The sequence below is a fragment of the Pistacia vera genome, unplaced genomic scaffold, assembly GCF_008641045.1.
Source record: "Pistacia vera cultivar Batoury unplaced genomic scaffold, PisVer_v2 Contig1071, whole genome shotgun sequence".
NCBI lineage: Eukaryota > Viridiplantae > Streptophyta > Magnoliopsida > Sapindales > Anacardiaceae > Pistacia > Pistacia vera.
In genome coordinates, this window is record NW_022195106.1 from 429,457 (window position 1) to 441,875 (window position 12,419).

A 12,419-nucleotide genomic window follows, 5' to 3' on the forward strand; every position below is an offset into this window, starting at 1 on the left:
AATTTTCATATTATCTAACATGGGTTATTAATCTCCATCAGATCAAGCCGTCCATAATAAGGAACTCAAAAATTATTATACACCCTCTTTGTGATAGTAGATTCAGTGTTTTATTTTCAACTAATAAATTTAAGGACATAGAATAATTAATAAATAGCGCATCTGGTGTAGTGGTATCATAGTACCCTCCCACGGTACTGACCAGGGTTCGATTCCCTGGATGCGCATTTTTTTACTTCAACTTTTGCATTTATTCAACAATTACTTCAATACTACAACCAAATGCTATCCTATTGGCATTACTTCTGCCAATTACAAAGTGGAATTCTAAGAATTTTGTAGAGCAGCTCCACATGTTTGCCTCAGACAACAAACAAGCTGCAGTAATTACTGGATCATTATTACCTTCTTAAATATTTTGATGATTTATGGTCTACACAAATTCCAGACAACTTTGCAGCTGCATGCTCATTTTCGGTGCCCTGATGATGCCATGAGAACCCCAACTGCAACAATAAACATAAACAACATACTGACTAGCAATATATATGTTCTCCGTGATGATTTCCGGTACTCCCCAAACAGTAGTACACCCCAGAATGTACTTACAAGCGGAAGTGCCTGACGTCACAAACCCGAAATTTTTATTAGCATAGGTACTGAGGAATAGGAACCATACACAATGCATCATATTACGAATGTAGGTACATATAATGTGTATCAGTAAATTTCTTGCATGCATTAAAACTCACCTGAACGGCATCTGCTGCTGCATACCCCGCAGCTTGACCTCCCATAAATTGAAGACCATTTCCAAACCCACACAGGAGGCCAGCCAAAAAGGCCCAGCCTCTGCCATTCCAGTCATTCAGATAAGCCTTAAATGATGATCTGGGTAGGTCAAGTACAGGGCGGTAAAGGAAGATGATATTTAAAATGATGGCTATGACGAAACAAGATACAGAGAAGTAGAAAAATGCAGTGTAGACAACCAACTTATCAACCCCTTTCTTCAAAGTGTGCCATTGATCATTAGTTGCCAAATTAAATGCTGGTGAGAAAAGAGAAAAGCAGAAACCAGCAAAGAAGGTTATGGTCAATCCAATCAAAGTGCTCTTCCCAAACACCTGAAAACAGAGTGAAACCAATTGTTTTGAACAGAGATAATTGGCATTAGTGTGAGAAGTGATATAAAATGTGTCTAATGGAGTTAAGAACAACAACGACGAAGTGGAACTACAAACTTTAATCGCTCTTCTATTCTCAAGTTCTACAAGATAGTGTGCAGTCCCAGCTTTTGCCTTCCCAACACTACCACTTGCAGACTCTGGATCCTTTGTTCCTGTCCATATAAAATAAGGCTGGAGCTGTAATGCGATACACATAAATAAATAAAAGGTTACAACATTCCACTTGAAGAGAGTGTATTACCCTTCTCTGGCAATGTTTCTGTGGCTATGGAGGTATAAGTGGCCCTGATTAACCAAGAAGAAAGGGGGACACATTATTAACCAAGCTGGGCAGAAGATCCAGTAGCTAACTAGAGTTAAAAAAATGCCTCAATTTATAAAATGCATACTCAGTACATAAACATCACATGTTCAATTGTATATAGGCAGGAGCTAGAGGCATACTCTGTCGAAGGTTTGTGAGCACTGGGTAAACTTCTAAGTTTTGCTTTATTATCAGCAGCGTTGGATGAGTGTACGGCTGACCCAAGACAAACTGCAATTAAAAAGCAACCGACACCTGGGAAAAGGATTTCGGCTCTATTGATTTTGTCATCTAAGAAGTAATTAAATGTTGTGCCTGTCAAAATTGAAAACAAAGTCAATAATTCAGGAACAAATAGTAACCTTAAATAGCATCCAGAAACAAACTTATTTCAAAAAGACATCCAAACTCAGACCTATAACGACTGTAATGCTTGAAGTGATCACTTCTGTTACAGATAAACCAACAAAAGCCCAAGCATACTGTGTGGATAAATTTCCAATGCTGAGAAACACCCCACCCAACATTGCAAACAAAACAGAAGGCCAGTTATCCTGCATCAATCACCCTAAAGTATTCAAAAACCAGTTAATGCCATTGCAGATGAGATGCATGGCATATAACATCAACAACTTGAACAATCAAAATAGCAAGCAATACACATCACAATGGCCACTTCTAGCAGATTGAACAAATTTAAGTAACCAACTCGGTAGATGAAGACACTTCATCAGTCCTTCTCCTAATTCTTTCCATTCTACCAACGAATAATCTATAACCATTCACAAATCTAAATCGGCTAATTGTTCTGGAATAGCGATTGCTACAGTAAAATTTCCCGGTTGCAAATGTATCGAAACCGAAAGTATTAAAAAAAAATAATAATAAAAAAAAAAGTGGGTTGTTCTATTTTCAGGATTTGATTTGAATGGAACCACCTGCTCAAATAACTCAATTCCAACACACACACAAAAGAACTGTATGGAAACAACACTCAAAGGAATTAAACTGAACATTAATATTGAAGCAGAAGTAAATAACAGTAGCAAGAAAAGTGATTCCAGACAACTTCTAGCAATTAGGAGCTGGAGACCTCCCACAAAACCTATATGAATCAACCTGATACCTCCCTTAGCACACCCTAGCTATTTATACCCAATTACTTCCCATACTACCCTTCCCTAACAACTTTATTCTATCCAGCCACATGCATGAGAATCCCGTAACAAACTTCACACACTCTTTTCCCTTGCTGTAACCACCCACACTCACACCCCTTTCCCCTTAGTGCTGCCCCTTGACTTATAGACTATATTGACAGGGAGTCTTATCAGATTTCATATTGATTCCAGTAGATTCACCACAAAAAAAAGACACACTGACTGTTAGGCTACCGCATTTATCAGTGACATCTATCGTGTTTTTTAATAGTTACTCTTGCAGTGAATTATTAAGAACATCTAGAGTTACTGTACTGATCCACACAATTATTCTGGAAAATTAAAAACTTTCCACAATTTCAACAGCATAGCAGAATTAAAGTTGTCTGTTTTATTTTGTTTTACTTCGCTTTTGTAAAGAATCTATTTTTCTTTGAATAGATGTTTAACAAAATTTTCTGCATGCTAAACACCAACATCTATTTAAAAGGAAACTAACCTTTAGTTGAGAAACTTGAGAAAAAAAATTGGGTCTTTCACTGCCAATCTCACCAAATGTCAACGCTATAATAACAGCAGCCAAGAAATTTGTCATCGTATAATCAAGGTAAGTATGCTGAGGAAGGCGACCTCGTCTCTCTAAAAGAGTCAAAACAGCAGGCCAAGTACCCAAGAAGAACAGGGAAAGAAGCATGCACACTATGGCACCTCCTTTGCTTTCTACTAGATACATTATCAACCCACTTGAGATACTCCTCTCACTTGGTAGAGCTATCAATGTTAGAATACCCGAAAAATCCTGCAAAAAAGTACCAAAATTGAGTTTTCTCTTATCCATTAGACCTTCAATTAGGCCAAATTTAGCATCTTCACTAGATTACTAACCCACTACCGAAATAAAACAACTATTTTTGCTCATTCATGAACGATGTGAAATGGAACAAACCCATTGAAAAGGAACCATCATCAAATGTTTAAGGCTCTCGTTAGGTGCCCTGAAATTAGATTTATCAAAGCAAGTTGTGACCAACTCGGTCAAATCAAGGGTCACACATCAGGAGAACACGAAGAGAGATAATCAGAACATTCAGTCACTTTAGTCTAAAAATCAGGCAAGAAAAAAGGTCCCAGAAAAATAATTATAATACAGGAAAGCATAAAGAATCTGCAATTAAAAAGGCATTTAAGAGAGTAAATTGAATCAAAATAAAAAGTCAACCCATCAATCAAGGAACAACAAACACTCACCATATCGCCAAAAAGAGAAAGAAATGAAAAAGAATGAAACAACCAAAAGTTTAAACCGTCTAAGAACTTAAAAAAGCCATAATGAAAACATATATCAGAATGAAAACTGATAGTGAATTTCACTCTTTTACATCGTTTAAAAAAAAAAAAAAAATTGAACAAAAAATGTCAGGAAGGAAACATAGATCACCGGACAGTCAAAAGAATGCTATAAAACAAAGTGTTGAGGAGAGAAGAGACCCACGTTGGCCAAAGGGCACAATCACAACCTTGGATTACTTGCCACCAGAAAACTTGGAATCTTCAAAAAAAAAAACAAATCTCAAGCTACTGACATGTGTGCAAAACATTAAAGAGAGAATTATTTTAAGAACATGAAAATGTTAAGACATAAACTCAAGACTTGAGAGAGAAAGGTAACCAACTTTAAGCGGTTCCACTAATGGTTAGAAAATTCTATACGGAACATGATTCGCTTACCTGTTGGAATCTCAATGGGGGATTCCTTCACATTGAGAGGGGCACTTCATTTATAAAATAAATACAATTCAAGATTCGCACGAAATGTAAGGCTGTAGCTTGTAAGGACCGCGGTTGTTATTATACAAATTTTTGCTTTTTGGGTCAATGTGACATGAGAAATTAAAGCGTTTAAATCACTAGTTTGAAAAATAAAGTTTTGAATGGGAAGTTGTGTCGTCTCGGAAATTTCCACTGTCCTTTTGTGGTGGTTCTTTTACTTTTCTGGCTTGTTGGGTTAGTAAGTAGAGTCAGCAAACAACTTTTTCCCACCCAAATAATAACTTAATCACCCTTTCTCACACTAAAAAATTTCAAAATATCATTTTACTACTCAAATATTATATTTCGTTAATAGTTTATGTTAAATACAATGATATTCATTATGAAAACAAAAATACTTTTTACTATTTGATGAAAATACCAATGGCAACGACAGTGCCACTTAGACAATGAACAGCAAGCAAGTGAACGGCGGGGTGGTGGGGGTTTTGTAGGGTAGGGGTCGATGTCTCAGTGAACCAAGGGATGTTGAAGGATTGGATTTTGGACACTAGATTCGACTGGAAGCGGCAAAATCCTAATCCAAACGACACCAACAAACGATCGTATTCCAATGCGCACGTCAACCCCAACCCCACCATATTACTCCCCTTTGTTAACATATTTAAACCCTCTTCACCCAACACCCAACTACTCCACCAATCGTTGGCCACTGCACTTCCTTTGGCCAGCGCGTTTTCAAGCTATTCGATCGAATCCGGCAAGGCAACCCTCTTCGACCACACCATTTGACTCACCAGCATTACTCTAACAAAACCCCCAAAATCTCCAAACCCAATTAACCATCGTTGTCGCCACCTAGCTAATAGGTTTTTGTGCAAACACCGCCTCTTCCTAGTACAATTTCCGCCGATTGCCTCACTGGAAACTATCCCAGCCACCACCTTTCGCATCATCGACGTCCCTACTCCAAAACCCCTAACCCTTTTGGCCCTAATTACCCACTAGCAGTCGTTGCCCTCCTTTGTCGATCAATATGAATTAACCATCTTGCCTTTATAATGGAATTATGACCATTTTGTCTTTCTTCACAATAAAATTTTATAATGAAATTATGTTTTGGATAATAAAATAGTATTTTAAAATTTTTTGAGTGTAAAAGAATCATTATACCATTATTTGGATGGAAAAAAATGGTTTGCCCTTAGTAAGGATGAGTACTCTCGGTCAATGTAACGTGAGAAATTCAAGTCAGCATCATTACCTCGATTTTGGACGCATGACAGATAAAGTATTAAATAATAAATATCTGCTTAGACAGAATGCCAAATGCGGCACTCAAAAGACTTTTCAAGATAAAGTGAATATGGATAACAACTCAACTTACTGAACATTTCATTGGATTGGCATAAAATTTGAAAAAATAAAACCATTTCCCATTACATTTTTATATGGTAAAGATGGGATTAGTCAAATTATTAGTAAAATAGTCCATATAGAGGAATCCTCAAGGTATATTATAAAATTAAATGTGCAATTTTCATGTAGACTAAAAAAATTGGTAGTGTAAAGGACATTTGTAAATAATGGGAAAAGTGTAGATTTGTAAGTCAAGGATAAGACAAATAAACACTAACAAGACCAATAATTTAAAAGGTATAGATTGTTTGAAAGGAAAGAATTATTGAAGGAAACAGCTATGAAATTGGTGGCATGAGCAGGCGTCAATGGGCAGAGAAAGAAGGAATCAGAGACATTCAACACTAAATATTTAGTGCCACCTGGTTTAGTAGTTCCAACCATTCCCCTTTCACAGATATCTAATGCGAAACTTTCCAGAATTCACGAAAGCTCTCATCCAAGAGAGGATCTGAAGTTTTGTAAATACCACAATAGAAAGCTTGCAATATTTTCTAGAATTACATCTAATATAAAGAGTAAAAGACTTTTTTCCACGGACATTTTCTCACCCACATACTTTTAAAATATCATTTTATTATCTAAATTTATATTTTGTTTTCGATTTTTGCATTGTTCCAACTCCACACCACCACTATTCCATTCCCTGATTATTACTTATAAAAACTCCTTAAATTCTACTCTCGTCGACCTCATCAATCGTCAGTAATCAAGCAATTAGGGCTTGTGTAATTGTCTCTTTCAAATCAAATTTCGATCATTTTTAACTATCAAAATCCAACCTTTCACAATTAGAAGACTCATCGACCTCTCCTATTTAAAAGTTTCAATAGTCTAAATTGAGTTTGTTCTTTGTTCGTTGTAGTATAAATTTGAATAGAAAAATAGTATTTTAAAAATCAATAGATGAGATGACAAATATCATTAGACTATCATTAGCCTATTATTTGGGTGGAAAAGAAAGTGGGTAACTCTAATATAAAACCTTTGATTTTTTTTTCCAGTCCCCAAGATGAAATCCCTTATTGTAGTGGTGGAAATTTGTCAGACAATTTATCATAAGTCAAATTGGAATAAAGCTGATATAACCATGGTTTGACTTCTGTTAAACAAACAAAATCATGTTAAGGAAGGCTTCAACTTTGACCTTAACCCTTGATCTCATTGGGTAACAGTTAACACCATCAATTAATTACACAAGCCATATATAAAGACAAGATGGTTATTGTAGAATGGTTGAATGGCAGCTGCATGCATTAGCTGTCCTGTCACTGGATTGTGGTTAATGTTCAAAATGTCCAGCCTTGGTAAGCGGGCCAAACAACACCACTATTCTAACACAACCATGAAAACAAAAAAATATCAATGAATTGAAAACTGAGAATATCGACAAAGTATTTCTTTCCATCGATCATAATTTCAGACACTTACGCCCATCATTTCCATATACCATCCATCCAAAATCAGTATGGGAGTACTTTCCTTTCCTATAATCTCATGTTTTATTTGCAGATAACTCAACGGAATGCCCATTCCCTTGTTTAGTTGTTTACTGTGAAAACAGAAATGGAATCCATATTCCCTCATTTCGGGGGAATCCCATTCTTCCCAAAACCCTATTTCAACTAAATATTTATTATTTTATATAAAAACAAAAAATATTTTTATTTCAAAAATTAAAATAATTAATTTTAAAATATAAAATATAAAATATAATTTTTCATTTAAGAGAATAAATTTTTTTTCAAAATTTCAAACCAGTCGACATCGCCGGTTGGCAACTGCCATCGTGTGTCAATTTAACAGCCGGCAATCTAACGGGGAAAGCTGTAGCAATCATTCTGATACTTGAGCTTTCATAATAACTTATCAGTAAGACTATCAATCCTCTGTAATTCAAAAAAAAAACTGCTATAAATGTTGATAAATAGCATGGATTTCTAACCTAAATTGAAATTGATATCAGTACAGCAAAACTTTTGCTAAAGAAAGATGGGAATAAAAACACTCATATATAACATTATTAACACCCACATGGAATTGCATAGTTTAGCACTCAACAGTGTGAAATTGTTCAACAAATTGGCAACGCCAGCAACCGGTGGCCAAGAAAAACGGTGATTGCCTTTAGAAAGACATGTTTCCCTACCAAAAACAAAATGTAGTTTAGAAAACACATCATTATATTCTCCTTCTTGTTTTGTGACAGTGTCTGCGCCTACTTATATTATAACATACACTATATTAGAATTTAAGAAGCCGCTATCGTCTCCATAGATATATTTCTGGACACCTCTTTAAGGAAGTTTCCTAACAGTCTCTGATCCAAAATCATATTAGGTACCTGCAAAAACAAAGATAAAAACTGGGATCACGTGTTTTCTCTCACTTGAAAACAAAGGAGGGCATGGGCGTGAGGGTTAACAAACCTTGTCGCCAAAGAAAATTTTTGTATTATCAGCTATGGCCTCAATAAATTTAAGCTCAAGATATTGGGGAGTAAGCATCAACTTGTTTGCTTCGGCTTCCTTCGTTAAGCTGCAAAAGTGATAGAAGAATACCATTAAATATTTGCAACATCATATTTTCTTATATTAACACTCAAGCATAGGAAAGAAAGAGGGTTCATATTACCGGTAGAAATCAGCATCTGACAAGCTCCTTTGACGAGCCAAGTACATTTGGTTTTCAATTTCTTCCTGCCTCCTGGAACTGTCCTTCTCCATCAACTTCTGCTCCATAAGGATCTTGCTAACATTGGAATTCTTTTCAGCTTCACTGATAGCCATCTTCTTCTTTGTCTCTGCCTCTTTCTCCACTACTTTCTGACTCTCAATAGCAATTAATACCTACCCAAGTAACATGCAAAACACCAGATAATATTAAAAATACTATCTCTATTTAGTATGAATGTGTGTGCAGCAGCAGACATGCATGAATGCTTCTTTTGTGTTGTAAAAGTCTAAACGTCCACAAAACATGCATAGATTTGTTTGATGAAGAATACCAGGTTAAATAATAACCTCAAATCATAGAATTCTCATTTCCTTTTTCTGTTACTTTTATGTCAGAACCCTAAAATATGTGATAAAAAAGTACAGTAAATTACTACAGAATCTGAAGGTTCTCAATGGCAAAAATCAGAAAACAGACCTCACTCCCAAAGTAACATCAGAGTAAGTCCTGGCTATATCATGTATAATCAACTAAACTCTTAAGAAAATTTTTTCTCCAAAATGGATTGACAACACAAATTTCAAAGAAAGGCAAAACATAAAAGATTTATAGATCTAGCAAATTCACCTTAGTGCGTTCCTCTTCCATCTGTTCAAAATTTCGTCTAATACTTTCGGGAATAGTAGGCTTTGTAACACGCACACTGATAATTTCAATGCCTGGAGCATAGCGTGTGCAGTCACCCTGAAGAGCATCTTTCATCTTTTCATCAATCTGAAAAAGTCAGGCAGATCATTGTCAATATGCATTAAAAGTTTGACAACAATTGAGCAAACACACTGATTACTGTATGTATCAAAGTATCCATTATATGCCAGAGCCACTTCATGAAGATATAAAGCCTGAGCCAAAAAATCTTAAAATAAGTTTCTTTTAATTTAATAAAAATATATATATTTTTCTAAGTTTCTATACTTTCTAACGTTTTTTTATTAAAAACTCATATCCAAGTTCATAGTATCATTATTAAAAAGGGCAAATTCAAATATACAAACAATAATTTTAATGAATATGCGTACTAATAAGTATATAGATTCAAACAATAAAATGAAATTAACTAAAATAGAAAGCAATAAAGTACAGAAATTTATTGCAATTATAGCAATTCTTAGATCTTCAAGAAATAGCTTATTTTTTTGTTGAAATAAGAGACAACTTTAATTACAGTATAAGACAATAACTTTTAGTAGGAGAGAAAGAAGTTTAGGGAGACACCATAGTTGACATTCCATGAGAAATATAATCTTTAATGTAGAACATTATGGTAAAGAAAATAGATATCANCATAGTATCATTATTAAAAAAGGTAAATTCAAATATACAAACAATAATTTTAATGAATATGAGTACTAATAAGTTAAGTATATTATAGATTCAAACAACAAAATGAAATTAACTAAAGTAGAAAGCAATAAAGTACAGAAATTTATTGCAATTATAGCAATTCTTAGATCTTCAAGAAATAGCTTATTTTTTTGTTGAAATAAGAGACAACTTTAATTACAGTATAAGACAATAACTTTTAGTAGAAGAGAAAGAAGTTTAGGGAGACACCATAGTTGACATTCCATGAGAAATATAATCTTTAACGTAGAACATTATGGTAAAGAAAATAGATATCAATATAAAAGTTTTGACTTTTATAATAGAACATAAATATTTTATGAAATAAAAAGGAGCCTTAAGAAGGTTCAGGCCTGGGGAAATTGCCTTGTTGGTCTCACCCAAGAGCTGCCACTGGTAAGTACACTTCCATATATGTGTTTTTTGCAAGTGCATTCCTGTGTAAGTGATGGTATATAGTGTCTTTACATCAAGCACGCTGATAAAAGCTATAGAGATAAAACTATCACAAGGTTTACTAATGATGTCAACAACTGCGCTCACATTCACAGTTGCATTGCTCCCTTGTGGAGAGAAAACAACACCAGACACTAGGCTTAACATACCTTGAAACTTATGATCCCTTATATACCAAACAGGTAGGAGGATTAAGTAGGCTGATCTTATGAGGACATAAATTATTGCTGAAGAATTTAGTGAAATGAAAATGTCAGGCATATTATCATATATCACCTTAAAGCTACAATGCAATTTTTCTTGCCTGATCAAACACATCAATATAGACTTGTTGAAGACTATGAGAGCTGCAGAACTGATTGATCTCATGATGAATCTTGTCATATATCCAAGTCTTGTCATATTGCACACCATAGTCACGCAGTGTCTCATACACACGTTCCTTATGAAGCCGATTAACAACCTGCAAAAGAACACTCAAATAACAGAGAACAATGATGTTAGACTGTTCATTCATCTAAACATGGTGAAGTAGAACATCATCATTACATGGAGTTTTTAAATGTCGTACCTCTATCTTCTCAAAGTTGATCATGACACCCCCTTTGGTCCCACAAGGAATGTCAGTCACCTTCATTTTTAGACAGAAGAAGGGGTCAAGCACATGCAAAAATTCACAATCTCATAAATTGAAAACAATATTTACCTGATCTGTCTGAAGGGTCACTTGAACGGGCTCATACTGGGTTATCAAAGGCAACTTCAGATGGAAACCTGAAATTCCAGAATAAGTAGGTGTGGGCAGAGAATAAGCTCTGTATATGCAATTATATTTGTGCAAATTACAAAGGAAGAGATTAGCATAGCAGACCTGGACCAGTAACTGTATCTAGAAGGGCACCCCCCCTCCAATATACCCCAACATGGCCTTCCGGGACTTGATGCAAAATGGATAAGCTACTTTTGATATTTGACGCTGATGGAATCAATATCTACGAATTCAATCATGTAAATATATTAAATTTAGAGGCATTAGCTATTCCAATTAGTAAGAATTTCAGATACTTCAATAACATCAACCTAGCATATCATAAACAAATGATAAAGGTAACAGCCAATAATAAAGCACACCTCAACAATTGTTCTATGAAAGATAAAACATTAAGGACATATACGAGAAACCCTAAGGTTGAAGCTGAGAAAGTAATGATTCACCAATTATTGATGGACTAACCACTTCCTGAAGGCATTAGTGCAAAGTGAGGCCTTCACACCATGGTAAACCAAATAAATCTCTCCACTTCAGTCCGGGCAAGAAAAAATTTCTACGTTGGAACATAGCACTAGTAGTTTCCATTATAAGTTTCTCAAGGCTCAATCACACTGTTCCCATAAACACTGCCCAGAAAATGGCAAAAATTGAGGGTACAGAATTACACTTTAACTTGACCATAAAATCATACCAAAAACAAGTCCAACACAAGCTTCATAATGTGATGAATTACACACAAAACAAAAACATAAACTCCGAGAATAAGTTAAAATCGACTAAACAATCGAAATGGCTTGACGCAAGGATAAATGCAGAGAGAGAGAGAGAGAGAGAGAGAGAGTGTGTACAATGGCAGAGATAACGATGAAAGCGAGGAACACTGAGAGAATGGCTGAGGAATCGCCTGTCGGAGGCCGCGGCACTGGAGCTCCCGCTTGCTGTTGCTGTCGATCCATGGCGGTTTTTTTTCTTTTTTGTTTTTCTCTGAATTCTGATCTATTCGTATACTTTGGTTACTTAAAGAGGGCACATATAGTACGCCACTGTTGTTGGTGTACTTGAGAAGAGTGGAGTGTGGACTATGACTGTGTTCATGAAGTGTGGCCGTTGGATTAGAGGCCCACGTGGGTCCCCTTTTCCTCTAAGCGAAAGAAACGAATATGATAATTAATTAGTTATTAATTAATGACTTTGGAATGTGATCACGACCTTGCTTTCCAGTTTCCGTTCGCATCTTAGCCGTTGGATCATGGATGACTTATAGTCCC

At 35.4% G+C, this 12,419-nt stretch overlaps 2 protein-coding genes and 1 non-coding gene across 12 annotated transcripts; 1 reads left to right on the top strand and 2 right to left on the bottom strand.

Moving 5' to 3' along the window:
* The first annotated feature begins 156 nt into the window (after positions 1-156).
* On the top strand, positions 157-227 carry TRNAG-CCC. Its single transcript has one exon. It is a non-coding gene; the product is annotated as a tRNA-Gly (tRNA).
* A 38-nt stretch (positions 228-265) lies between these two features.
* On the bottom strand, positions 266-4,422 carry LOC116132190 (ureide permease 1-like). Of its 10 annotated transcripts, none has more exons than XM_031417875.1 (9): positions 4,383-4,422; positions 4,147-4,203; positions 3,154-3,453; positions 1,910-2,048; positions 1,635-1,809; positions 1,432-1,475; positions 1,245-1,342; positions 753-1,127; positions 266-621 (listed from the first exon to the last, which is right to left on the bottom strand). In XM_031417875.1, exons 3-9 carry the CDS (start codon positions 3,385-3,387, stop codon positions 469-471), a joined length of 1,218 nt encoding a protein of 405 aa, XP_031273735.1. In that variant the 5' UTR covers positions 3,388-3,453; positions 4,147-4,203; positions 4,383-4,422; the 3' UTR covers positions 266-468. The 10 variants fall into 10 exon arrangements, with proteins under 10 accessions (XP_031273735.1, XP_031273740.1, XP_031273727.1 ...); XM_031417880.1 differs by lacking the exon at positions 4,383-4,422 and adding an exon at positions 3,540-3,649 and having other exon boundaries at positions 4,147-4,279; XM_031417867.1 differs by lacking the exon at positions 4,383-4,422 and having other exon boundaries at positions 4,147-4,299.
* A 3,414-nt stretch (positions 4,423-7,836) lies between these two features.
* Positions 7,837-12,165, bottom strand: LOC116132180 (erlin-2-B). Its single transcript, XM_031417843.1, has 9 exons — positions 12,000-12,165; positions 11,251-11,371; positions 11,086-11,153; positions 10,951-11,010; positions 10,684-10,842; positions 9,147-9,293; positions 8,478-8,692; positions 8,273-8,381; positions 7,837-8,187 (listed from the first exon to the last, which is right to left on the bottom strand). The coding sequence occupies exons 1-9, from the start codon at positions 12,105-12,107 to the stop codon at positions 8,095-8,097; spliced, it is 1,080 nt and encodes a 359-aa protein (XP_031273703.1). The 5' UTR covers positions 12,108-12,165; the 3' UTR covers positions 7,837-8,094.
* Between the last annotated feature and the right edge of the window lie 254 nt (positions 12,166-12,419).